Source organism: Somniosus microcephalus, chromosome 26 (assembly GCF_052327205.1).
Source record: "Somniosus microcephalus isolate GS21.2 chromosome 26, FLI_Smic_1.0, whole genome shotgun sequence".
In the NCBI taxonomy this organism is placed as follows: domain Eukaryota; kingdom Metazoa; phylum Chordata; class Chondrichthyes; order Squaliformes; family Somniosidae; genus Somniosus; species Somniosus microcephalus.
Window position 1 is genome coordinate 11,025,687 of NC_141012.1, and position 24,690 is coordinate 11,050,376.

General features: G+C 42.0%; 1 protein-coding gene across 12 annotated transcripts in view; it reads left to right on the plus strand.

The window, feature by feature from the left end:
* cep164 (centrosomal protein 164) overlaps positions 1 to 24,690 on the plus strand; it is a 167,186-nt gene that overhangs the window by 92,560 nt on the left and 49,936 nt on the right. For 10 of the 12 annotated variants that reach the window (XM_085967825.1, XM_085967831.1, XM_085967834.1 and 7 more), the window contains 3 exons: positions 3,792 to 3,863; positions 13,553 to 13,639; positions 18,940 to 19,013. In XM_085967825.1, the coding sequence (XP_085823951.1) occupies positions 3,792 to 3,863; positions 13,553 to 13,639; positions 18,940 to 19,013 (233 nt within the window). The remainder of the gene's footprint in view (positions 1 to 3,791; positions 3,864 to 13,552; positions 13,640 to 18,939; positions 19,014 to 24,690) is intronic. The other 2 variants (XM_085967830.1, XM_085967835.1) reach the window with 1 other exon arrangement.

Here is a 24,690-nt window from a genome sequence, read left to right on the forward strand (position 1 = left end):
TGATGCACAGTGTGCTTTAACCTGCTTTGTGCATGGATTCCAAAACCAACATTATAGATGGGGGCCTGATGTATTCCAATTCAAATTGAAATTGTATTCTTTTAATTGTTTTCAACTAATTAATTTGTCACGAATTCTAGCCAAGTAACCGCAATTAACAACTGACAACACCATTAGTCTTCATTATATTTGTTTTGCAAGCTTTTGATGTACAGTAATGCTGAGCCTCGAATAAGATTTCTGGAAATCAATTGCGTTCAGATTTAATTAGTCTACAGTTACCATTCCTGTCAGTTAATTAGTCCAGTGCTTTAAAAAAAAGTAGTTTAAAGGAGATTAATATTTGTTCTCCAAAGAGCTGTTCATTCTTATTGCCTGTACTTGCCAAAAACCATAGACCTTCCATAGCAAATGTGTAAGCGATTTACCTTCCTGGTTACTGAAATTGTTCTGCAACTTCATGTTTTAATCATCACAATGATCAAAATATTTTGGAGAATATTTAATGACTCTGCACATGTATATAAGCATGCAAATCTGCAGAACCATGAGAACAAATGATTCTTCGACAGCACCTCCCAAACCCGCAACCTCTACCACCTAGAAGGACAAGGGCAGCAGGTGCATGGGAACACCACCACCTCCAAGTCACACACACCATCCTGACTTGGAAATATATCGGCTGTTCCTTCATCATCGCTGGGTCAGAATCCTAGAACTCCCTCCCTAACAGCACTGTGGGAGTACCTTCACCGCACGGACTGCAGCGGTTCAAGAAGGCGGCTCACCACCACCTTCTCAAGGGGCAACTAGGAATGGGCAATAAATGCTGGCCTTGCCAGCGACGCCCACATCACGTTAATGAATTTTTAAAAAAGCATGCCATTTCTTCTCTCAAAGTTAGTAACATTATTACATTTAAATATTTATTTTGGTGCAAAAAGTGATGGTGAGATTCCCCACTGAGTTTCAAGTCTGACGTTTACCTCTTTACACTTCACAAAAAATGTTGAATTGTTCCTTCACATTGTGGCTTTTATCTCTCGTGGGAAAAATGTTAAAGATTTCGAACTAAAATGCTAAATGAGATGCGTAGCACTTTTATATAGCTTCACTATATCTTTTATATGTGTGGTTTTTTTTCTCTCTTGCTTTTTCCGCCAATTTCTGCAGGAGTACCTGATGATTTTTGGTATTGATTGGTGGCACAGTCAGGTGGTTGGAGGGGAGGGCATTCAGCGAGGGTATGCAGTGCCAGGTCAGCTGTCAGATGCCTGGGTACAAGACCATCAATGTAGCAAATCTGGAGCAATGTACCATAGTCTGGCCTGACCTGGGTGAGCAGCTTTTTTAAAGTATTGTTATGTGCGCACACCCAGCATTGCTGTAAACCCCTTCAAACAGGTTATTGGCTAAGATGTGGTTTGAGAACTAAGGGCAAATATCAACTGTGATCCATCCAAGCTACTAAGCAATGTCCTGGCCAATATTTTTGAAACTTAGCTCATTGGATGTTTTGTTTGGGATTTATAAATAATTTAACGTGCTCATTGATTATTTCACTTCTTGATCCTATTTAAGAGGTGTTCCAGGTGGATACCTATAAACAGTGGCAGAATGCCTCGGTCACCGTACGTTTCCTCAGCATTCTCCCACTGATAGTCGATGGAAGCACATACAGAGATCTATTATAAAATCCAACCCAAAAAAAGAAACAGTCACGTACATCTGTTCAGTGAAATGGAAGTCCAAAGCCATTCACTATCCATATACAGTACATGACTCATTCTTGTTGTGGATTGTTTTACACATAATCTCATGTTTACAGCTGAAATTAGATATTACTTTCTTCTAATTCCGAAGAAAAATGGTACTAGAACAGTTACCATGGTGTCCACGTGCTGATATTGGGCTATATTCCCACTAAGTAGTTAGTGATATTTAGGAAACGGTTTGTCACTTGAAAGTTTTATATATATATATAATATAAATATATATTTATCAAAAATGAAGCCTAATTAATTATAATTGGAGATACAGGAAACTTTCTGGTATCCGGCACTGACGGGACTGAGCTGGTGCCGTTAGATCAAAACTGCCGTATAAACCAGCGGCAATGTTAAAACATACAGAGCTTTTCAGCTCCGTGTGAATCAACAAACCCTGTTGCTTAGCAACAGCTTCAAAACAGTCGGCTGCAGCTGCAAGCGTCTCTAGCTGAAGCTGTTGCTTAGCTACAGACCTTGCAGAGCCTGACTTGGGGAAAAAAAAGCAACGAGAAGTAAAAAAACTTATAGAAAACGGCTCCTGAATTTTGCCGGTAGATAGAGCTTTCCGGACTTTTAACCTCTGGTTAAACGAAAGTTTCCTGTACACTGATTTTATGGGGAATTTTATTTCCCTTCTGATTAGATGCACCTTTATCAATTGGATGGGGGGTGAGTTTCATTCTTGGCTGATCCAACAGATAGGTAAATTGCAGCTATAATGCTTGTACCATTTAAATTGGTCCCTATTGCCCTGGAGCCTTCTGTTGACTAGAAAGCACCACTGATATCAGCAGTTACAGTGTTGTTCAGCGAGCTTCCCCAGTTAAAGGCAGCTGCCTGAGAAAGGCAGGTGTCAACAAGGAGATAAATTAACTCAATGTGGGAACAGCTATTGAAAGAAAGAGTTGCATTTATATCACGTCTTCTAAATGTTTCAAAACACTTGTATACAACTTTTGAATGGCAGCCACATAACAAAAGTGTGCAAACTGTATTAAGAACAACCAATTGATTTGTTTTTGCTAATGTTGGTTGCGGGAGGAATATTGACCAGGACATTGGGTTGGTTTGAGAAGAATATTGACCAGGGCCCCTATACAATGGAATCTTCACCATCCAGCTGAACCAACCAGAATGCGATGGTAGGGCCTTGGATTAAGCCCTCACCTGAAGGTAGGCTCGTCCAACAGTGTAGCACGCCCTCAGTACTGCACCGAAACATCACCTTAGATGATATGCTCCAAACTTAGGAGTGGGGCATGAAATCACAACCCTGTGGTTTAGGGGCGAGAGTCTTACCAACTGAGCCAAACTGACAGAAAGCAGACCGATATGCTGCCCAACCACAAGCGAAGGAAGGTCTATCTATATGTAGTGTACTCGGCCGAAAGTTTTCTCCAATTTGGGCAGCTCCAATTCCGCTCACAGGACAGTTTGAAGTCACAAATCACATTTGGTTCAGTGGAGACTTTGAGGGATATTCACCCATTGCTGACATCATCGAGTGGCCTAACTGTGAAGAGACGGAGGGTAGTTTTAACCTTTGGTTATTTCCATTGGAAAGGTAAAACATGCAGGGTGTAAAATGAGCAGCTGACTCGATCCCAATACTGTACTTGCATGCAGGGCGGGTCAGGTTAAAATTACCCCCAAGATCTGGCATAACATTAGACATTTGGGGCAAAAAAAAGTCAACAAATATATTGATCATTTTATCTTGATCCAGTGTAAAGATGGGGAAGTATTTTGAATGAGAAGTGCTACCTTCTCTTTCCCTTCCCCTTTTAATGGAGCTCCTAACTTTAATAGAGTAGAAGTTTTAATTTGCCTCAACGGTCATCGACCTGAAACATTAACTCTGTTTCTCTCTCTACCGATGCTGCCTGACCTGCTGAGTATTTCCAGCATTTTCTGTTTTTATTTCAGATTTCCAGCATCCACAGTATTTTGCTTTTGTATTAGTAAATAACAGCTATTTATCATGTATCTTTTAAAACTAATCCCATTCTAACTTGTTCACAGGACTCTGAGCCCAGTCAACAACTTAAGGAACTGCAGGCGTCTGAGGACTTGGATGAAAGTGATACAAATTTTGTAAGTTATCTAATGTGCAAGGTATCAATATTACATTTATACAATAAAGTTCTACAGTAGTTGGTTGTATTGCTCAGTGTGTTGTGTCAGAGCAGTAGAAGACAAGACAGCACGAATGGTTCTTCACGAGCTGAGTTCTGAATCTCGGCCATCTCATCTGCACCTCCCTGCCAAAGAATGGCTGCTTGGGTAAGGTGCAGGAGGCCTTCCTTCCATCCATGGACTGTACCCCATTACGAGTTCGCACCTTCAGAAGAGCATGGGGAGAATATTGGAGAGAGGGAGGATTTTTTTTTAAAGTGTGACTTAAGTTGAAGATTTTCATTCTCATGCCATCCCAGAAGCCATTGTGCTTATGCTTACCATTCTTTATGCCCTAAAACAGCAAGCATCGAGCTGCTGAGATACAGAGCTGGAGGGATAAATGTTAGCAGTAGAATTGTAGTTCAGCAGAATCACAAATTGAAACTGATTCTGTGATGAGTGATTTTTTAAACTGGAGATGTCTTTTTGGTTTATAGAACATTTATTCTTTTTCTTAAAATCTCATTGATCAATAACTGAATCAGCCCGAAGCTCATGAAATGAACGCCATTGACATTCTTGTAGTTGACAGGAGAAGCCTTTATTTATGTAGAGGATCTGATCTGTTCTGGCCAGCACAGTGATCAGATAAATGTCTGCACACAAGGCAGGCTGACTGGATAACTTACGAGGGGGGTTACGGCCATTGTAGCCTATAGTTGACTGGCCATGAAATACAAGGCAGTAATATGAACTGAATCAAGACGTTCTCTCAGTTTCATAAATCACAAGATCTCGGCTCAAGTGCTTTATAGCTGCGTTAGAAACTCAGTTCAGTGACCCCCCCCCCCTCCCCGTGTCTGCCAAGCCACTTTCCAGTGCTCTATTTTTCATAACATCCTCTCATTTTTGTGATCCAAAAAATGTAACTTTTGTGATGAATTCCTTAATCAGTAGCTTCCAAATTTTAGCAAACCACTTCTCCAATTATTGGAAATAGGAATGGTTTGGTTTCTAATTGATGCAAGCTCCCAGAAAATTCAGGCAAGTTGAAGGTATACAGAATCATGTGATTAATACCATAGTGTTGGATTTGTTATGATAGCACACAGAGGAAATGGAGTGTGTGTGTTGCGTGTATATATATTTCTCCCCCATTTCCTCACATAGGGCAGGAAGAGACAGCTATGATTGGCCTCAGTATCCTCAGCAAGAGTGGGGAAATATTGGTCAGGATTCCCACTTTTGGTCGCTATTCAGTGACCATTGCTTGTACAGATGATGGATGAGGACAGGATGAAGCTCAGAGGCCTAATGTGGAATAACTCACCAATACTTATCTAGCTCACGCATGAAAATGGCCCATTTGGCAAGATACCAAAGGGCAGGCAACACCTGTGAACCTTTAAATAACAACAGAAAATGCTGGAAACACTCAGCAGGTCAGGCAGCATCGAGGAGAGAGAAACAGAGCCAACGTTTCGAGTCGAGGACCCTTCGTCAGAACTGCCCCCTGTGAACCTTTACTCCAGTATGAGTCATTTCAGGAGAGAAGGGGGCAAGTAGGCACATTTTGTAAAAAGAATAATGGGCAAAACTTTCTGCTGCATATCTCTTAATTACAAAGAAACTTTCAAACTAACTGCAAAAAGCTGTATGAAAACATGTTTATTTAATTTAAGCATGTTTAATTTTATATTGTTGATTATATTCTGCAGAGGCTTGTTTTTAAAAAAATGTAGGCGCTCATGGGGCTGTGCACCATTTTAAATATACGGAACTAGCAGGACTGATCCCTCGGCCAGCTTAAAATAAGCTTTTTGAATATCTTAATATCCTGGCCTGATTTCACTGCAATCCTTTCATATTCCACATTTCATGTGCATCAAAATGAAGCGCAGATATGTAATTAAATCTGTTTAAAATGCAGAAGGTGTAGGCGCGCACAGCAGAAGAAAAGCGTTAAGCCCCTCTAACATCTGTTCGACTTTGCAGGAAGTGACATTGCCACCTGCCAATGGGAGCAGAGCACACCACATCTCTGTTGTTGGGAAGGCAAAAAAATATTTGTAAATACTAATGAGTATTCTGTCAAGCTTCATACAGAGCAGGGTGGTCAATTGGTAAAGCTTCTTAGCAGTTTTTACTTCCTGTCAGTTTTTAAGAGCATTGTTACCTTTTTTTAAAACTGATTAGGAGAGAGTGAATTGATTTTTTAGGACAATGGGTTTTTTGTTTTTCTTTATCATAAATTCACATCATGTTTCAAATTTTGGATTTAAAATAAGTTTTTTTTTAAAAAGGAATGAATCATAGCAAGAGCAGAGCACTAAACCTGCACACTGAAGAGGATAAGAATACACTGGCCTAGAAATTCGTCTCTGGCGGTGACGCTAAACGGGCAGTGTCTGATCGGCCATACGCAGCTCTATTCAGTTTTACTGACTGCAGTGGAGCTGAATATCAGGCGCTGCGCATAACAGGTGGCCAATCCAATACTGCCTGAGACGAATTTCTAAGCCATTGGATTTTACACCTTCATCACTTTAAAAAAAATAGATTATCGGGCCATTATCACATTGCTGTTTGTGGGAGCTTGCTGTGTGCAATTGGCTGCCGCGTTTCCTACATTACAACAGTGACTCCACTTCAAAAGTACTTCATTGGCATTAAAGCGCTTTGAGACGTCCGGTGGTCGTGAAAGGCGCTATATAAATGCAAGTCTTTCTTTTCTTTCTCAAACCAATGTATTGTGCCATTGACCAGTAGGCTGCGTGGTCACATATTGCATTTCCCACACAGCAAGTTTCCAATCGTGCTTGTGCAGTCAGGGAGAGATGCTGAGTTGGAAACTAGCTGCCTACCCCACAGAGGGAAGGAAAGTCATTAGGCCACTCACCCTGGCTCACTGCCTCGAGGGCTTTGGTTGGCAGCTAAGAAATAATCTGTCGGTCCTTTCAGCCTGAGTATGAAAGAAGGAAATAAATAAATAAAAATCAAGGGGTGGGGTTAATGGAACATGTTCTTGTGATTTTTTTTGATGCAGTGCATAAATTCAACTGGAGTCGTCAATATCCCTTTGGGAGTGAATTAACTTTATTTTAAATTTGTCTGATTATAAATCCAAGTTAATAATCCCAATGCTGAATTAATTTGCTGTGTGCATTTCTGTGTTAATCACTCAACATGTGCAAGATTCTAATTAGATAAAATGATAATGCTGACATTTTTATGGATTAAATTCTATTTCCTGCATGAATGTTAGGTGTGTGCACTGCAGTGTCTTTTGGCTTAAGTTCAGAGATCTTCAGAGGTGGGTACTAAGTAGAATACTCATCTGCAGCAGTTGGTGCCAACAGGTCAGGTTTTATAAATACCAGCGGGCAGTTTTGGCCACTGGGCATTGCGGGTAAGGGATTTGCAGCCTGCCTTTTCAAGTTGAAGTGGAATCTTTTTGGATCTTATCCAGCAGTCAACCCCTTTCCTTAAAATTCCTACCTCATCCCAGTATTGATGACAATAAGTGGATGCTGTCGGGTTAATTTGTATCACATACAACGACATAGTACTGTGAAATGCCTTTCCTATTAAAGTAGATGGACAACAGTTAATAACAACTGTTTATGGGTATAGTTGCTCAAATTCCAAACATTAAGACATTCGGCAGTGGGAATGAATGTCTATTTTACTCTAGATTTCTGCAAGGGTTTGGGAAACTTAAAATGTACAGGAAACTCTTTTTTTATCCGGCACCGACAGGACCGGTGTGGTGCCAGTTTATCAAAAAGTCCGGATTACAGAGAGGTATAGTAAAAGGTATGAGAGCCCCGTACACGGCCACAGATACAAGCGTCCCTGTTGCATGGCAACAGGTGCAGGAACCCCGGTTACACGGCCACAGATCCAGGAACGGCCACTAATATGAAGTAAAACTTACCTGAACCTACTCCTGAATTTTGCCGGTTAACAGAGATTTCCGGTTATTTAGGTGCCGGTAAATCGAGAGTTTCCTGTATGTATTTGTCCTGATTAAACTAGCGGTCATGAGGAATTACCAGGTTTTGGATTAGTGCCTCTATTAAAATAGCTAACAAAGCAATTGTTAAGCATCTGGAAGCTAATCTTGCACTACATAATTTTGTCTGTTTTGAGAGTAAAAAGTTGATATTAAGTTCTCTGATTTCTGCATTGCCCAACTGGTGTAAATGAAGGAAAGAAAAAACTTGCAGTTCTATAGAGCCTTTTAAGTCCTCAGGAAGTCTCAAAGCACTTAACGGCCAATTAATTATTTTGAAGTGTAGTTATGGTTGTTATTAGGCAAGCGCGGCAACCAGTCTGCACGTACCAAAGTCCCACAAAAAGCAATGAGATAAATTCTCATATAATCTGTTTTGGTGGTGTAAGTTGAGGGTTAAATATTGGCCAGGACACCAGGAGAACTCCCCTGCTCTTCTTCAAATAGTGCAATGGAATCTTTTACCTCCACCCGAATAGGCAGATGGTGGCCTTTGTTTAATGTCTCATCCAAAAGATGGTACCTCTGACAATGCAGCACTCCTTCACTACTCATTGAAGTGTCACTCTATGTTATGTTACTAAAGTGTTAGAATGGAGCTTGAGCCCACGATCTTCTGACTTTGAGCCAAGATGAGAAACGTTTGTAATGTCTACCCTTAATGCCAACACTACCTTTGCCGCTTCTCCCCGGAGCCAACTTTGATGTCAGTGTTTTGTGTTGCAACACTTCATTTTGCACTAGCCTCAACTCTCAAGCATATGTTGAAGCACAGAACCATTATAGATCACTGTGCATTGCGCAAAAGCAAAAAATGAATCCTGCATCAGTACAGTAAACGATGTAGCTGTAGGCTTTCTGATCACTGGGTTTTGACCATGAGTTTTCTTGTGTATTTTACAGTTCTAAAAATGTACAAGTGTTAACTTTGCTTTGGGATAAAAATGCTGTGGTCCTAGTACTTGCATAAACCAGGAAACCTAAACCATGTTTCTGTTTTGAAATCATGGAAAATGCTTCCACGGTAGTGAGAATGCTAACCACATTGGTTTTCAGTGTGTTACCATCCCCTCTGTGTGTTATGAAATATAATAATGCAGATTCTGTTGTCCTTCAGGCATACTGCAGTATTTGTAATGGTAGCCCATTCTCTCTTTTTTAATGTAGCTTTCTCTTTGTCTGCCATGCAGTTAACATTATCTGATTATCATTTGAAAACTGTAATGGCACTTTACCGTAAACTTATGAATGACTAGATTTTTTTGCTGTTCAAGGTTCAAAGGACACTTGAAGATTATGGGCCAGTCGGCTCCCTCGTTCTCCTACTCTTCTAGTCATTGTAGATAAATAAGATATGCACGTCTCCCTGTGCACCTTGTGACTTCAAGTGAAATAGCCTGAGGAAGCAAAGACAATTTCTTAAGAAGTGGAAGGCCATAAACCCTCTTTCCCTCCCCTACCCACTGTCATCTTTAATGAGGACTGAAGATATTGCTGATGTGGTTGTGCCTGAAAAACTTTAATATAGAAATTGCTTCACCTTTACAAAAATATCCACTGATCTGCCATAGCTTTAAAATTAATATCCAAAGGTACGTCTGATCCATCATCCTGAGAAGCTCCCTTGATTTCCACGAATGAGTAGCTCATCTGTACAGATTAGGAAGGAGCCAAGTTTGATCCTTAACGATGCTGAATTAACTGATCTCCGAATGGGCAGTGGTTGGAGCACTCCGGATGCTCTCAGCACCTCTGGGTTATGGAGGGGAATAGATGACCCAAGGTTCCCACTGGCTGATTACTATCCTGCAAGCCCTGTTGGAAGAGTGCATGTCTGGTGAGGTCAGGATCAGGCTCCGCTGATATTTCCTGCACTTGAATAGCATGCCTGTGGAACCATAGCCCAGCAAGGAAAAGGAAAGAGGAGGCAATTGAGGTTTTGAGGAAGGTGGACGGGAAAGAAAAGGTATAAAAGAAGAAATTTCATTGAGACAGCACCTTTTGCATCCTTGGGATGTCCCAAATTACAGCCAATTAAGTGCTTTTGAAGTGTAGTCATTGTTTTGTAAGCCAATGAGACAGCTAATTTGTGCACAGCAATGTCCCACAAACTGCAATGACACACATAGCTAACGAAACTGTTTTTTGGGGGCTATTGTTTGAGGTACAGGAAACTTTTGATTTACCGGCACCTAAATAACCGGAAATCTCGGTTAACCGGCAAAATTCAGGAGTAGGTTCAGGTAAGTTTTACTTCATATTGTACTTGCCTTCCTCGATCTGTTGCTGTGCAAGGGTGTGGCTGCAGCTGTTGCTAAGCTACAGAGACACTTGGAACTTGTGGCCATTGTTCTGAACCTGTTGCGAAGCAACAGGGTTTGTTGCTTTATACGGAGCTCTCAGCTCTCCGTATCTTTTACTATAGCTTTCGGTTATCCGGAATTTTTGATGAACCGGCACCACGTCGGTCCCGTCGGTGCTGGATAAAAAAAAGTTTCCTGTATATATGGTGCCCATGATAATGGGAGAATTCCCCTGTTCCTCTTCAAATGTTGCCATGAGATCTCCTGCGTCCCCCTATGTAGGCAGACAAGAACAACTCTGAAGATGTTAGAGATAATTTATAGGCTAGCCTGTACTTAGTGATTTCGTATAGATGCCATGTAATCAAGATCCAATTTCCTCTGTGAGGCACATGAGGCTATTCAGCTGTGAATTACACCATAACAGAGCTTGATCCTGTTCTCACCCAAATTACACTTTTCATATGGGTCTTTGGATAGCAATCAGGAGTGGGGATCCTGGATGACTTTTTTTGCCCTCCTCAGCACAAAAGCACTGTGATCAATTATAGTCCTGTAACTACTTCTCTGGATACCAACAGCTAAGTCCTCACAGATAGGGAATTAAATTAGGTATAAAAGGCAGTCAACGGGCGCACCTAATAATGTGAATGTTCATTTGTAAATGTAACGTTTACTCTGGCATCCATCATTTCTCCATAGCTGTGCTGTTTATTTAATAGGAACAATTGTGAAGCTTTTTTCTTAATAGACGCTGCCATTAAAAGGCTTTATCATATTGCCCTACCATGCCAATAATTGTGATTCCATTTGTATGTTTAGAGTTCTAAAAAATGATTTTTAATGTTTTATGTCCTGTTGAGCAATGTCATTAACCATCCTAATCAAAAATGTTTCCAATGGATAAGCATCAAGCCAGTTGAGAGTTATAAAGTTGCTTATTGCACAGTAGAGTAGCTTTACATGGCCAGCCCTCACAGGAATGTTTGCGCCTCAGTCAGCTCTTTGTCAGTACTACCTGACAGGATTCTCTTGAATTTCTTTCTGAAGAAACCCATGACATACATTTGGTCTGTTGAAGGCACACAATCTCAAATTGAAATAAAACTGCCAACATTGTATCATCCATTTTCATTATTCTTTTAGATTAAATCCTCAAATTTGTAGTCTACAGTTAACTGCTGATTAAAAAATGATTTACAGCACTGCAGAAGTCAGAACAAGCAGCCTTTTTTCGGTGGGTGGGGGGGGGAGCGGACACTCTGGTTTTTGAGTAAAGTCAGATCCTGCTAACGATCCCAGCATCACACAAATATATTCAAGAGCATTTGTCATTTTTCTTCCCTCCGCCCATCTTTTCCTCTTACCTGCTCTCTCTCTCTCTCTCTCTCTCTCTCTCTCTCTCTCTCTCTCTCTCTCTCTCTCTCGAGAGAGAGAGAGAGAGAGAGAGAGAGAGAGAGAGAGAGAGAGAGAGAGAGAGAGAGAGAGAGAGAGAGAGAGAGAGAGAGAGAGAGAGAGTGGTACCTTTTGTTGGTGTGCTGTTCCTTGGGCAACAGCAACCTTTCAGTATCTCCTAGCAAAGCCAGTCCCGTCCACATGCAAATTTCCAGCAGAGTTCAGCGGACAGCAAGAGTGGAAACGGAGGCTTTTTTGTTTCCCTCCCTAGTCCAGTGTTGCAGCAGTACCAATGCTGCCCTTGATGAGATTGCTTAACTCGGCACAGACTTTAAATTAAACAGTGGATCTTCCAGATTTATATTGCTCAATTCCACATCACACAGTGCCTCACCCACTGTGAACCATTCAGGGAATCAAGATTAATAATTTAACCGGAATCAGCAAAATTTCAAGCAACATTTTCTTTCCCTAAAATTAAATGTTTATATAATGTGATCTCTACTTTTAGAGCTGAAATCAAATATTGTTTATTCTAACAAATGTATTAAAATAATTGCAGCAGGCCTTGTTCACACTGGCATCAAGGTGTTATTTGCCAGACTGAACGACTAGCCTACAGTTGTTACCAGCCTGCTCCAGCTTGCTTTGATTACATTATTCAATGAACACGAGTGCCATTTGCCAAGTTAAAAAACAGGTGGCAATGCCCAATATTTAGAGGTCATAGAGAATACTGCATTAGTGTGCCTGGTACTCCCATGTTGCCCACACCTCCCTCCGGCTGGATGGCAAGACGCTTGTTCGATTATTTGTTTATTTAAGATTTTGTAGCGCAGAAATATTTCACCACTAATTGTTTAACTTCCAGCATCCTAATAACCTAATGTGGCTTCCTCTGTTTGGTGTCTCCCTCTGACTGTCCAGCAACAAAATGTGAGGATTTGGTGTAAATTTATCCTGTCGCTACCTGCTTCCAATATATTTGCTCAGTTTCTAAGCTGTCATTTTACAAAAATCACTTTACAAAGTAAATTTTGGAGTGAGTGTTGTTAAGCAAGCAAAATGGTCAACTTTATTGCAATAGAACTTTGCACCATTTTAAACTACAAAATAAAGCCAAACTTTTATTAATAAACATTTCTCCAGTTTTATTGCATTCAACCCATTCTTGTATGAAGATACCCAGCAGTATTAAAAATTTGGTCTCTCCGAAACTGAATCTGCTGATCTTTGACCCAGTATCCACAAGTATGCCAATGTTCCTTCTTCCTCCGCCCCCACCACCAAGTAAAACAACAGACATATATTGAATTTATTGGTGGCCAGCGAGACAGAGATGGTGGACAAGCAGGGCCTAGTCTTTTCTCTAGAGCATGTAATTAACTGGTATTTGTGTAGAAAATGTATTCAGGTTAGTTTTTTCTGAATTGTCCATTCAAAGGACTCCATCACTACCAGACTGATACCTGGGATGGCAGGAATGATGTATGAGGAGAGGTTGGGTCGATTGGGTTTATATTCGCTGAAGTTTAGAAGAATGAGAGGGGATCTCATTGAAACTTATAAAATTTTAATAGAACTAGACAGACTAGATGCAGGAAGGATGTTCCCGATGGCGGGGGAGTCCAGAACCAGGGGTCACAGTTTAAGGATAAGGGGTAAGCCATTTAGGACAGAAATGAGGAGGAATTTCTTCACCCAGAGAGTGGTGAACCTGTGGAATTCTCTACCACAGAAGGCAGTTGAATTCATTAAATATATTCAAGAAGGCGTTAGATATATTTCTTAAGGCTAAAGGAATCAAGGAATATGGGAAGAAAGCAGGGACAGGGCACTGAATTTGGATGATTAGCCATGATCTCGTTAAATGGCAGAACAGGCTCAAGGGGCCGAATGGCCTACTCCTGCTCCTATCTTCTATGTATCAATCTTATTCTTACTGTATTCAGGATCTAGGGTTCCATATTCGGGCGGTGGAGAAACTCCTGGACGTGGAAGCCCTCTCGCCTGCATTGGACCTACAACTTGCATCTGAGGTAAATGGATCACATTTTCTAACACTCCAGTTATTTTTTTTTAAAGTCCCCTTTTCCTCTTCATAGTTGTACAACAGTTCCAAGTTCAACTTGACTGAGATATTACAGCCTTTTGAGAAGTTCTTTTAAACTGTACAACTTCAGCTCTATTATTGCAGTACAGTCTTTTTCTGTGCTCATTCATGTGTGGACCCTATAGTTAAAGATGGCGGAGGATTTATCTTTTCCACTCCCCTCCAAATTGCTAATTGCCTCCTTTCTCTTTGTTTTGACGCTGACTCACTTTAGTGAAACTGTTATAGTAACCTCTAACTTCAGTTCAGTGTTTCCTTTCATTGTCTGCTCTCAGCCTTGCCCTCTGACAATGCTGAAGACATTGCCAGCTAAAGAAGTTAGAATTGGCCAAATGTGTGAAATGATCGAATGTTGATCTTCCTATCAATAGCTTTTGGATAAAGCCTTTATGAAATTTGATTTGCATTCCAGTTTAACCTGTCCTTGTCACTTTAATATCTCCAAAGTTTTCAGGAACAGCAAGTTTCTGAATTAAATACAATAGAACTGCAGCTCAGGCCACATCGTAACCTACCAGCATAGCTGTAACCATTGGCCAAACGTGCCAGGTTAACCATTAAAAAAGGAGCTGCCTTTAAATGCTGTTATAATAACTAAATTAGCTGGGATGCCTGGTCCACAATTTGTAAGCAATGGAGTAGCCAATAAAGCAGTTCTACTGCCAGCTGGCTGGCAGATGGATCTGTAGGAGAAGTATCCTCTTTGAATTCCTTTACATTTTTATTGAAAGCTTATGAAAAGCAGATATTCTGCCAAGGATGCAGTTTTTATCGTGGATGGGCCAAGGAGATTGCTGCTTAACGCACCCCTCCACTTGCTAACCGATCCCTTTTCCAAAGTTGTGTGTGGTACAGTACATTGTTTGCAATGGGCTCACTACTACACCATTCACTGTAACTGACCTGGAGATAGCACAGAGGCCAGTGGGGCCAGTTAGTCAGAAGGTGCATGGTTCTAAACATTCCTTAAAGGTACTGCTGGTAAATGCACTGCCCAGTGTGTAAATGAGCCATTAAGGCCAGGAAGGTCATAGATCCCTGATATGTGCTGAGTTAGCAGAAAGTGGCTGGGGTGATGAGATTGATGCCACTCAGCTAGTGATGTCGAAAAAAAAAATTGTGATGGTTCTTTCTTCTGAACACTGCACATGTAGATGTCAGTGAAGACACCATCGACCTTGACTGTGATGTTCCCCACAGTCGAATAATCTATTGACACTTGCTATCTAGGCTCACATGAAGAATGGCCATTTAGGCAAAGTGCTGGAGGACAGCTGGAGCCGTTGGAGCCATACCCAGTATAGGTCAGAACTTTTTTGGGGGTGGGTAGAAATAAGTTTTAAATTCCTTCAGATGGGGTAAAGGTAAGTAACTACATTTCACATAGGGATGCTGTATATTTGGGAAAGTTGATATTGTGGTCAATTTGGACAATTAATATCGTGTTTATCCAATAACTATTTAAAAGAATGTTAGATGAGTTCATTCCAAGGAAGCCATTTAATACAAGTATTGTAAAGCAGATAATGTTTTCAATGCCTATTTTCAGTGCTATTTCACATACATGGCACCCTATGACAAAATTAGAGTTTTCCAATCTTGTAGTTTTATTTTGGGCAAGATCATAAATTAATACCGCAGTCCGGATGGAATTATTTCATGGAAAACAACCTGTCATAAAAAGCACCAGTTTAATTATATTTTAACGGCGTGATGCTGGGGATTCCGTCTGTTGGTTCTGTTTAGAAATTCCCATGACTTGTCAGCTATTTTGGAGGTTTCTATTTCTGGACTCTTTGTCTGTGCTTGTACCCCAAGAGCAGATGGCAGAGTCACCTTCTAAATACAAAAGGGCTGTAAATGAGGACTTGTATAACTGCATTCATTGATGTAGTGATGTACTGTGGAGGCACTGGCACCTGCATTTGACTGTCCCAAATAACTACAGAAATCTCCTCTAAACTTTCAAATTGTGTTTTTTTTTTAAGTTAATTTTTTTTGTGAATTTTGTCCTCATCTGGATGAGGGATGTCAGTTTTGGGGAATGGAGCATTTTTGGGCATCCAGTATTGGCATCAACCAATCGTAGATTAGTTAAATATAGAGTAAATCTACTTCCCAACACTGCCTCAGCTCCAACCTAAAGAGCAGCCCTTACTGCACTTGTGGCATTTTCTCGTTTCCTTTGAGTGGGATTACCTAAACACATTTCATATTGGACTTTTACAAACAGAGAAGACTTTTATCCTTTTCACACTAGACTGGATTTGAACCCAGAAGTGAGACCCCGATGTTTAACCCACTGCACCACCCAGTACTCTTGCAAGTTACTTAAAAAATATATATATTGGCTTTTTAACCTAAAGTTCATGGTAACAGCAGTTATATATTGAAGAGCAGAGAGTCTGGAACATGTTATAAGGCACTATACCATCCTGGGGTTGAGATGGCATTGTAGCCTGATCCGTCAGAGTTTCAGCCCTGTCTTGGGAACAGTTAATCTTTATATTCTAAGCATATATAACCATTGAGCATTTTCAATTTTCTGTTTTCCGCTGTCTGAGGTTCCTTGAATTTTTAACACTTGGGGGGAGAAGATATAAACAGTTCTTTTATTTTTGGCACATGAAAGCAGTTGATAACACTATTGTCTGTAAATCTGCATATACTAAAATTTAAAATAAACAGTTTTGTTCATCAAAGTACTGTAGCTAAATTGGTTTCTGAACATGGCATTTGTCTCTCCCATAAATTGGCCAGCTGTAGGCTTCCATTTTGAATCAGTGAGAGAGGACAACCTCCATTCTAACTGTAGCTACTTTAAAAAGAAAGAAACGTTAAGGGGGAAAAATTGGGTGAGTAGCGCCACCTGTTAGCACCTAAAGAGGCAGTCAGTGGCTGTAGCGCCACTGGCTGCGTCTCCTGCGATATTCAGTAGGGGCGCTAATGGTGGCGTTAGGCATTTGCGCTGCGCCGCCACCGATGATGTCATCGGTGTGCGCAGCGTCCCATTTGTGCCCCGTTCGCGATATTTGGTAGCGAACGCCGCAGTTGCGCCGCTCGCTACCCGCGCCCGGCTCACGGGGCCTTACTGTGCCGGCAGCGGTGCAAGTTAAGGTGGAGGTGCGGGGCGGCTGCTTTTTCGGTGGCCGCCTGCCAGCACCTCCGTCCCCGGCCTCCTAACCCCACCCCCCCCCCCCCCGCGGCATTGCCAGCTGTTTCCCGAGAGCCTGGCACTTCTCCTTGGTGCCGGGCTCATTTGCCGGCACTCGCGAGCGGGGATCGCGCTGTTGCAGGCACCTCCCCCTTAACAGTGGGAGGAAGGCCTGCAGTACCGCAGTGTGCCCGCTGCGGCACGTTGCGCTGCGATAATCAGTTTCAGCGCCCTAAGAGGGACGCGGAGCGCCTCGAGCCTCGCCCCGTGTCCCTCGAGGGGCACTGAAACTGAATTTCTGGCGATCAGTATTACTCCGATCGCTGCGCTAAATCCTGCGCTCAGGCGACTTTTGCGCCACTTTGGCGCCCCAACCCAATTTCTAGGCCAAAGAAATAGACACACTAATCTTTCCAAAACAAAACCATGCAATTGAAACACAATACATTTGAGGTCAAAGTGAGAATATATCTCTAATTTCATTGAGTTATATTGATTCCAATCATTCCGAAAGTTTTAGCGCACACACAAGGGATAGAAAGTGTGTTGTGGGGAAGTTATTGGAATCTATAATTTAGGACAGTGACTGAGCACTTAGAAAAATTTGAGCTGATTAGAGAGAACCAACATGGATTTGGAAAGGGTAGGCCATGTCTAACAGACATAAGAACATAAGAAATAGGAGCAGGAGTAGACCATCTAATTGGAACTTTTGAGGAAGTAATTAATGTAGTAGACAGGGGAATGTCTATGGATGTAGTTTATATGGACTTCCAGAATGCGTTCGATAAGATTCTACATAAGAGACTGTTAGCTAAAATGAATGCTCACGGAATTGAAGGCAAATTATTGACCTGCGTGGGAGATTGGTTAGGCGGAATAAGAGAGAGAGTAGGGATAATAGATTGGGATAATTTCCTTCTCAAATTAGAAGGAAGTGACTAGTGGTGTCCCACAAGGATCTATGCTGAGGCCTCAACTAATCACTATATTTTGGACCAAAAAGGGATAGATCTGAGTTTTTTTAAATGGTGAAAAGCTAGGAATAGTGGAGGTCCAAAGAGATTTAGGGGGTCTATGTACACAGATCATTAAAATGTAGCAGTCGGAACATAAGAAATAGGAGCAGGAGTAGGCCATTCGGCCCCTTGAGCCTGCTCCACCATTCAATAAGATCATGGCTGATCATCGACCTCAACTCCACTTTCCTGCACTATCCCCATATCCCTTGATTCCCTTAATATTCAAAAATCTATCGATCTCTGTCTTGAATATACTCAACAACTGAGCCTCCACAGCCCTCTGGGGTAGAGAATTCCAAAGATTCACCACCCTCTGAGTGAAGAAATTTCTCCTCATCTCAGTCCTAAATGGCCAACCCCTTATTCTGAGTGTGACCCCTGGTTCTAGACTTCCCAGCCAGGGGAAACCTCCTCCCTGCATCTACCTTGTCAAGCCCTGTAAGAATTTTACATGTTTTAATGAGATCACCTCTCATTTTTCTAAACCCTAGAGAATATAAGCCTAGTGTGTTCAGTTAGTACAGGTAGACTATCCTTTATCCGAAAACCTCGGGACCAGCCGTGTTTCAGTTTTCGGAAAATTTCGGATTTCGGAAGGTATTTTATAAGACTGGGAAATTTGTCGGGGGTGGGTCGGCGGGGGTCCGCGGGGGGGTCGGCAGGGGGTCGGGGGTGGGGGTCGGCGGGGTCGGGGTCCGCGGGGGGGTCGGCGGGGGGGTCAGCGGGAGTCGGGGTCGGCGGGGGAGTCGGTGGGAGTCGGGGTCGGCGGGGGTCCGCGGGGGGGTCGGCGGGGTCGGGGTCGGCGGGGGGTCGACGGCGGGGGTCGGGGTCGTGCGCACGACTTACGCTGAACGAAAAAACCTTCGGCTTTTAGAGGGTTTCGGTTTTCGGAAGTTCGGATAAAAGGTAGTCTACCTGTAATCCACTTTTGGGATTGCTCAATAAAGTGTCTTGTTCTGAGATTGTCAAATTTGAATTGACAAGGCATTTATTGTAAGAAATTATACAAAGTGGTGGGTTATTCTGATCTCTTTTTTTTCTTTTCAAAAGCAGGAGGATGGAGGAGGTGAGAAGCTAAATCTCAAGGACGATGAAAGAAGAAAAAGAGCAGAAGCTGCTGAAAGGTAATTATTGGATATCCAGAGTCAAACTCCTAGTCGTCTGTATTTGAACTGTTCGCCCAAATACTAATCGTATGGCCAGGGCTTTATGTTAGTGATGGCCCACAAGCTCAGGGCACCCAGATAGTATAGTTTGCTTGCAGATACATCTAACTTGGGGCACTTTCCAGATTAAACAGGTTTTGGTACAATCTGGTGCATGTATGCCTTATTTCCCCTTTAACTGCACTATTTGGGAATAGATCTGAACCATAGAGCATGTTGCCTACCATGTGTTATCCTGTTGAGGATCCTCACACGCATCCATTTTGGTACCACCTTCTGTACTTTGCTATATAATAGAATATTGACAAACTGTTTTCCTATCGCTAACAGTTCTTCTGCAACGATTAAGGAATTTGTGACAAAAAATGACTTGGAGTTCTTAGTTAGAAGTAGCTAGAATGTGATCTATTTCCTAGGATTTTGAATCGTTCCTTTAATTTAGTTCCTCATTTAGTATTAACACAAAATTTGTAATTCAGTCATGAATCTGACCTCCCATTTCTGCCAATTGTGGATTTGCCCCAGAGTGATTTCAGTGAGCCTGTTGGTGGGGAAAAAATGAACAATTTTCAGTTTTACCTGTATCTAACTGGCGAATCGAATAACTAGGGCTTTAAACTAAAAAAGGTGGGGGGGAGGTGTCAGGTGAGGAGACATTTAGAAATCTAAAGAGAAAGGTCAAGACAATAGAGCAGTGTAGCGATTTGGGTAAAAATAAGCAGAGTGTGACAGGAAAGGACAGAGAGTTTAATGGTAGCAGTGCAGCAGAGAATAAGGTCAAAGCAGGGAATAATGGTAAAAAAATTTAATTAAAGGCTCTTTATCTGAATGCACGAAGCATTCGTAACAAGATAAACGAACTAGTGGCACAAATAGAGATAAATGGGTTTGATCTAATAGCCATTACAGAGACATGGTTGCAAGGTGGCCCAGGTTGGGAACTAAATGTTCCAGGGTACTTGACGTTTCGAAAAGACAGGCAGAATGGAAAAGGAGGGAGAGTAGCCCTGATAATAAAGGATGACATAAGGACAGTAGCGAGAAAGGACCTTGGCTCGGAAGATCAGGAAGTAGAATCAGTATGGGTGGTGATAAGGAGTAACAAGGGGCAGACAACACTAGTAGGAGTAGTATATAGGCCCCCTAATAGTAGCTATAATGTTGGACAGAATATTAATCAAGAAATAGTAGGAGCTTGCAACAAAGGTAATGCAATAATCTTGGGGGACTTTAATCTTCATATAGACTGGACAAATCAAATTGGCAAAGGTAGTCTGGAGGACAAGTACATGGAATGCATTCGGGACAGTTTCCTAGAATAATATGTCATGGAACCAACCAGGGAACAGGCTATTTTAGATCTTGTATTGTGTAATGAGACAGGGTTAATTAGCAATCTCATAGTAAAGGATCCTCTGGGGCAGAGTGATCATAATATGATAGAATTTCACCTTAATTTTAAGAGTGACTTGCCTAAGTCCGAAACTAGAGTCTTAAACTTAAATAAAGCCAATTACATGAGGGGCAAGTTGGCTAAGGTAGATTGGAAAAATAGATTAAAAGGTATGGCAGTAGATAAGCAGTGGCAAGCATTTAAAGAAATATTTCATAATTCTCAACAAAAATACATTCCATTGAGAAACAAAAACTCCATGGGAAAAGTGATCCAACCGTGGCTAACTAAAGAAGTTAAGGATAGCATTAGATTGAAAGAAGAAGCTTATAATGTTGCAAAGAATAATAGTAAGCCTGAGGATTGGGAGAGTTTCAGAAACCAGCAAAGGTTGACCAAAAAATTGATAAAAAGGAAAAAAATAGAATTTGAGAGAAAACTAGCAAGAAATATAAAAGCAGACTGTAAGAGTTTCTGCAAGTGTGTAAAAAGGAAAAGAGTAGCAAAAGTAAACGTTGGTCCCTTAGAGACTGAGACAGGAGAAATTATTATGGGGAATAAGGAAATGGCAGAAACGTTAAACAAACATTTTGTATCTGTCAGTAGAAGACACAAAAAGCATACCAAAAATGGTGGGGAACCAAGGGTCTAATGAGGGTGAGCAACTTAACGTAATTAATATAAGTAGAGAAAAAGTACTAGAGAAACTAATGGGACCAGAAGCCAACAAATCCCCTGGACCTGACGGCCTACATCCTAGGGTTCTAAATGAGGTGGCTGAAGAGATGGTGGATGCATTGGTTTTGATCTTCCAAAATTCTCTAGATTCTAGAATGGTCCCAGCGGATTGGAAGGTCGCAAATGTAACACCGCTATTCCAGAAAGGAGGGAGAGAAAAAACAAGGAACTACAGGCCAGTTAGCCTGACGTCAGTCGTCGGGAAAATGCTGGAATCCATTGTTAAGGAAGTGGTATCGGGGCACTTAGAAAATCATAACATGATTAGGCAGTCAACATGGTTTTATGAAAGGGAAATCGTGTTTGACAAATGTATTAGAGTTTTTTGAGGATGTAGCTAGCAGGGTAGATAAAGGGGAACCAGTGGATGTAGTATATTTGGATTTACAAAAGGCATTCGATAAGATGCCACATAAAAGGTTATTACACAAGATTAGGGCTCATGGGGTTGGGGGTAATATAGTAACATGGATAGAGGATTGGTTAACAGACAGAACACAGAATAGGGATAAAAGGAACTTTTTCAGGTTGGCAGGCTGTAACAAGTAGGATGCCGCAAGGATCAGTGTTGGGGCCTCAGCTATTTACAATCTATATTAATGACCTAGATGAAGGGACCAAGTGTAATGTATCCAAGTTTGCTGATGATACAGAACTGCGTGGGACAGTAAGCTGTGAGGAGAACAGAGTCTGCAAAGGGATATAGATAGACTAAGTGAGTGGGCAGTAAGGTGGCAGATGGAGTATAATGTAGGGAAATATGAGGTTATTCACTTTGGTAGGAAGAATAGAAAAACAGAATATTTTTTAAATGGTGAGAAACTTTCAAATGTTGGTGTTCAGAGAGGTTTGGGTGCCCTCGTGCAAGAAACACATAAAGCTAACGTGCAGGTACAGCAAGCAATAAGGAAGGCAAATGGCATGTTGGCCTTTATTGCAAGGGGGTTGTAGTTTTTTTATTTATTTGTTTATGGGATGTGGGCGTCGCTGGCAAGGCCAGCATTTATTGCTCATCCCTAATTGCCCTTGAGAAGGTAGTGTTTTTTTTATATTTGTTTTTTTTTTCTGGGATGTGGGCGTCGCTGGCAAGACCAGCATTTATTGCCCATCCCTAATTGCTCTTGAGAAGGTGGTGGCGAGCCGCTTTCTTGAACTGCTGCAGTCCGTGTGGTGAAGGTACTCCCACAGTGCTGTTAGGTAGGGAGTTCCAGGATTTTGACCCAGCGACGATGAACGAACTGCTGATATACTTCTAAGTCAGGATGGTGTGTGACTTGGAAGGGAACTTGGAGGTGGTGGTGTTCCCATATGTCTGTTGCCCTTGTCCTTCTTGGTGGAAGAGGTCGCGGGTTTGGGAGGTGCTGCCGAAGAAGCCTTGGTGAGTTGCTGCAGTGCACCTTGTAGATGTTACACACTGCAGCCACGGTACGCCGGTGGTGGAGGGAGTGAATGTTTAAGGTGGTGGATGGGGTGCCAATCAAGCAGGCTGCTTTGTCCTGGATGGTGTCGAGCTTCTTGAGTGTTGTTGGAGCTGCACTCATCCAGGCAAGTGGAGAGTATTCCATCACACTCCTTACTTGTGCCTTGTAGATGGTGGAAAGCCTTTGGAGAGTCAGGAGGTGAGACACTCACTGCAGAATACCTAGCCTCTGACCTGCCCTTGTTGCCACAGTATTTATGTGGCTGGTCCAGTTAAGTTTCTGGTCAATGGTGACCCCCTCAGGATGTTGATGGTGGGGAATTCGGCGATGGTAATGCCATTGAATGTCAAGACTCTCGCTTGTTGGAGATTGTCATCTGAGGAGTTGTGAATGGCACTGAAAACTGTGCAGTCATCAGCGAACATCCCCATTTCTGACCTTATGTTGGAAGGAAGGTCATTGATGAAGCAGCTGAAGATGTTTGGGCCTAGGACACTGCCCTGAGAAACTCCTGCAGCAATGTCTTTGTGCTAGGTATGACTCCAGCCAGTGGAGAGTTTTCCCTCCGATTCCCATTGACTTCAGTTTTACTTGAGCTCCTTGATACCACACTCTGTGGGATTTGAACTCACATCTCTGGATCATTAGTCCAGGCCTCTGGCTTACTAGCCCAGTGACATTACCACTATGCTACTGTTCCCGCCTTCTTGAACCGCTGCAGTATAAGAGTAAGGAAGTCTTGCTACAATTGTACAGGGCCTTGGTGAGACCACACCTGGAGTACTGTGCACAGTTTTGGTCTCCTTATTTAAGGATATCCTTACCTTGGAGGCGGTGCAACGAAGGTTCACTAGATTGATTCCTGGGATGAGAGGGCTGTCCTATGATAAGAGATTGTGTAGAATGGGCAGATACTCTCTGGAGTTTAGAAGAATGAGAGGTGATCTCATTGAAACATACAAGATTCTGACGGGGATTGACAGGGTAGATGCTGAGAGGTTGTTTCCCCTGGCTGGAGTGTCTAGAACTAGGGGGCATAGTCTCAGGATAAGGGGTCGGCCATTTAAGACTGAGATGAGGAGGAATTTCTTCACTCAGAGTTGTGAATCTTTGGAATTCTCTGCCCCAGAGGGCTGTGAATGCTGAGTCTTTGAGTATATTCAAGGCTAAGATAGACAGATTTTTGGACTCTAGGGGAACCAAGGGATATGGAATAAAAACAGAAAATGCTAGAGAAACTCAGCAGGTCAGGCAGCATCTGTGAAGAGAGAAACAGAGTTAACGTAGATCGGGCAGCAAAGTGGAGTTGAGGTCGATGGTCAGCCATGACCTTATTGAATGGCGGAGCAGGCTTGAGGGGCCGTATGGCCGACTCCTGCTCTTATTTCTTATGTTCTTCTTATGTTAACTACTTCACGGCATGCTGACCAGTGGAAGAAACCAAAAAGAAAAACAAGGGCAAAGTACCTTAGTGACTATTGCCGCTGGCATTTGCATTGTGTCCAACAGCCTGGCTCAGGATCTACTAAACTTGCCTAAAGTATCCCAGCTAATTTAAAGAGCCATCCTAATGCTTTTTTTTTCATGTTAACTTGTTTATAACCAAAATAACCACAGCTATGCTGGTAGACAAGTGTTTTTTTTAACCTGGATTACAAACTTTATTTATTTATTAGAAACTTGACGGTTCTGATAACATCCAGCTAATTTAGCGGTGTGTCCATCTGAATCAAGGTGATGAACAGGACAGGCTAAACTGCAACATAATTCAAATGTTATAAAGGACGGCTAAAGTCTGTTGATAGGAAGATCTGCAGTAGAATCAGTCCTGGGAGACATTTGACCATTTCTAATGCCTGTAGCCAGCAGAGGAGGGCAAGAACAGGCAATGAGAGGAAATACGCCATGCTGCCATTGAAGTTGATATAGTGCTCTCACTAAAAAGATTCAGCTTCAAAACAAAGAGAAAGAAGCAAATAATTTGGAGAGGAGTGGAGTGCAAACGGTAAATTCCCCACCATTTTTAGATTGTGTTTTTTTTACACTCTATTCCCTCTGCACTTTCCCAACTCAATATTCTGGG